Source organism: Poecilia latipinna, unplaced genomic scaffold, assembly GCF_001443285.1.
Source record: "Poecilia latipinna isolate Pla-1442-1.1 unplaced genomic scaffold, P_latipinna-1.0 Scaffold5684, whole genome shotgun sequence".
NCBI classification, from domain to species: Eukaryota; Metazoa; Chordata; class Actinopteri; order Cyprinodontiformes; family Poeciliidae; genus Poecilia; species Poecilia latipinna.
In genome coordinates this window covers 1-1965 of record NW_015118300.1, presented here as the reverse complement: position 1 = coordinate 1965, position 1965 = coordinate 1, and the positions used below count along the sequence as shown (strand labels likewise).

Sequence of the window (1965 nt, the reverse complement as noted above, 5' to 3'; positions counted from 1 at the left end):
AAAATATTTCTTGAGTTAAGAATTAGGATTAGGCTACGACAATTTTGGTTTTTATTAGATGAATATAGTCATGATATTAGCAGAATAAAGATGCAATTTTACCAGAGGAACATCTAATAATTACAACAACAAAAAATTAATGAGGGGAAAAAACTGTAATGATTAATTTTTTAAATTGTGTTGGAGTTCCACTAAAATTACTTCTTCATTCTCCTAATATTACGATTTTATTCTGTATTATTTCAAAAGAAAACAAAAATTAGATTAATCGATATAATCGATTGATTGCCCGGCCATAGCCAGACTTTTTAGCTTTACTTGTTAAAGCTGTTAAAATGAGCATCATTTATTTGTTATTACCGTCTTTTATTTTGCTCAGGTGAAACTGGGCTTTTGGTTGGAGAAATAACTCGGCGGTCTCCATTTGTCGGCTACGCCGGCAACAAGCAGCAGACGGAGAAGAAGAGACTTTATGACGTCATGAAAAAAGGCGATCTGTACTTCAACACCGGCGACCTGCTTCGGTTCGACCACGAAAAGTTTATTTATTTTCAGGACCGAGTGGGCGACACGTTCAGGTGAGTGGAGGCTCACAGGTTATCCATCCGAGACGAACGGAGACGCTGCCATCATCTTTTTATTGTTTCTGTTTCAGGTGGAAAGGTGAAAACGTCGCCACGTCAGAGGTGGCAGACATCCTCACTTTGGCTGCCTGCATCTTAGAAGCAAATGTTTATGGCGTTAAAGTGGAAGGTATAAAAATACTTTACTACACCAAACGGGACTTATTATGAAAAGTTTGCATGTTGAACATTTTTGTACTTCCATTTGTGTCTCTACCGCTTCTAAAAACGACATGCACTGTAAAAACACTTCTTACCAAGTGATTTTGGTCTAGTTTCTAGTGAAAATATCTTAGACTTGAAAAAATACTACCACAGTTTTACTGGCAGATTATTTCACATATAATGCGTGAAAAATGTCATTTTAATAAAATAATTTTCCAGTGTAACAGTACATTTTGTTAAATATGTACTAGTTACACTGGAGTTACATTTTACATACTATTTTAAATATTGAATATTTAAAATATTCAATATTCAGCTATATCTTGCTGAAAAGTTACTTTGAAATTAGTTTTGTCTTATTTCAAGAATATTAATATATTCTCAGAAGAAACCAGAACAAAATCATTGGTAAGATTTTGTTTTTTTTTTGCAGTGAAAGTGTTTCAAAAAACAGCCCAGCGATTGTTCGGCAAGAAGTTGATGTTTTCTGAAACCTCCTGGTTCTTGTGTCATACTGTGCCGTTACTTAGCAACCCCAGCCCTTTACCTAGCGGCTGCTGGAAAAGTTTTGTTGTTGACTCACTATCCAGAAACCACTTGCTGGATTCTTGTTTGGTTGTGCAGGAGGTTCCACTTCTGCTTTTCAAAGATGTGCTAGTTGCACCATCAGTTTGCCACCATTTTCACGTGAATGTGTTAAAGATGGTTTCCTCTCTCCTGCTTGTTCCTAACCATCAGGTCACGAGGGTCGGATCGGCATGGCGGCCGTCACTTTGAAAGAAGGAGAAACCTTCGACTCCGCAGACGTCTACAAGCAAGTCGTCTCCTACCTGCCGGCCTACGCAAGACCCAGGTTCCTACGGGTTCAGGTAAAAATGAAAAACCTGAACCTGAAGTGGGTCAGCCGCTTTACTCGTATCACTCAGCCGCATGGCAACTGCATCTAATGGTATATTTGTATTTACTGATATTTATTGATGTCTTTGTGGAACAAATAGTGGAGAAAATAGCAAATGTAACACTTCCAATCATACTGTCAATTTTTTAAAATAAATTTATGGCAATAATAAATAATATGATGGAATATTAGGGGCATTGGGAAAAAAAGTAAAATCATGAGAATAGTCATATTACTTTATTGCATTATTTCCACTTTATTCTTCTAATATTATGACTT

At 36.6% G+C, this 1965-nt stretch overlaps 1 protein-coding gene across 1 annotated transcript in view; it reads left to right on the top strand.

Moving 5' to 3' along the window:
- LOC106943678 (very long-chain acyl-CoA synthetase-like) overlaps positions 1-1750 on the top strand; it is a gene marked incomplete at its 5' end in the record, with an annotated part of 8475 nt that extends 6725 nt beyond the window's left edge. The window contains 3 exons of the mRNA XM_015026988.1: positions 380-578; positions 656-753; positions 1527-1750. Of these exons, the coding sequence (XP_014882474.1) occupies positions 380-578; positions 656-753; positions 1527-1735 (506 nt within the window). The remainder of the gene's footprint in view (positions 1-379; positions 579-655; positions 754-1526) is intronic.
- Between the last annotated feature and the right edge of the window lie 215 nt (positions 1751-1965).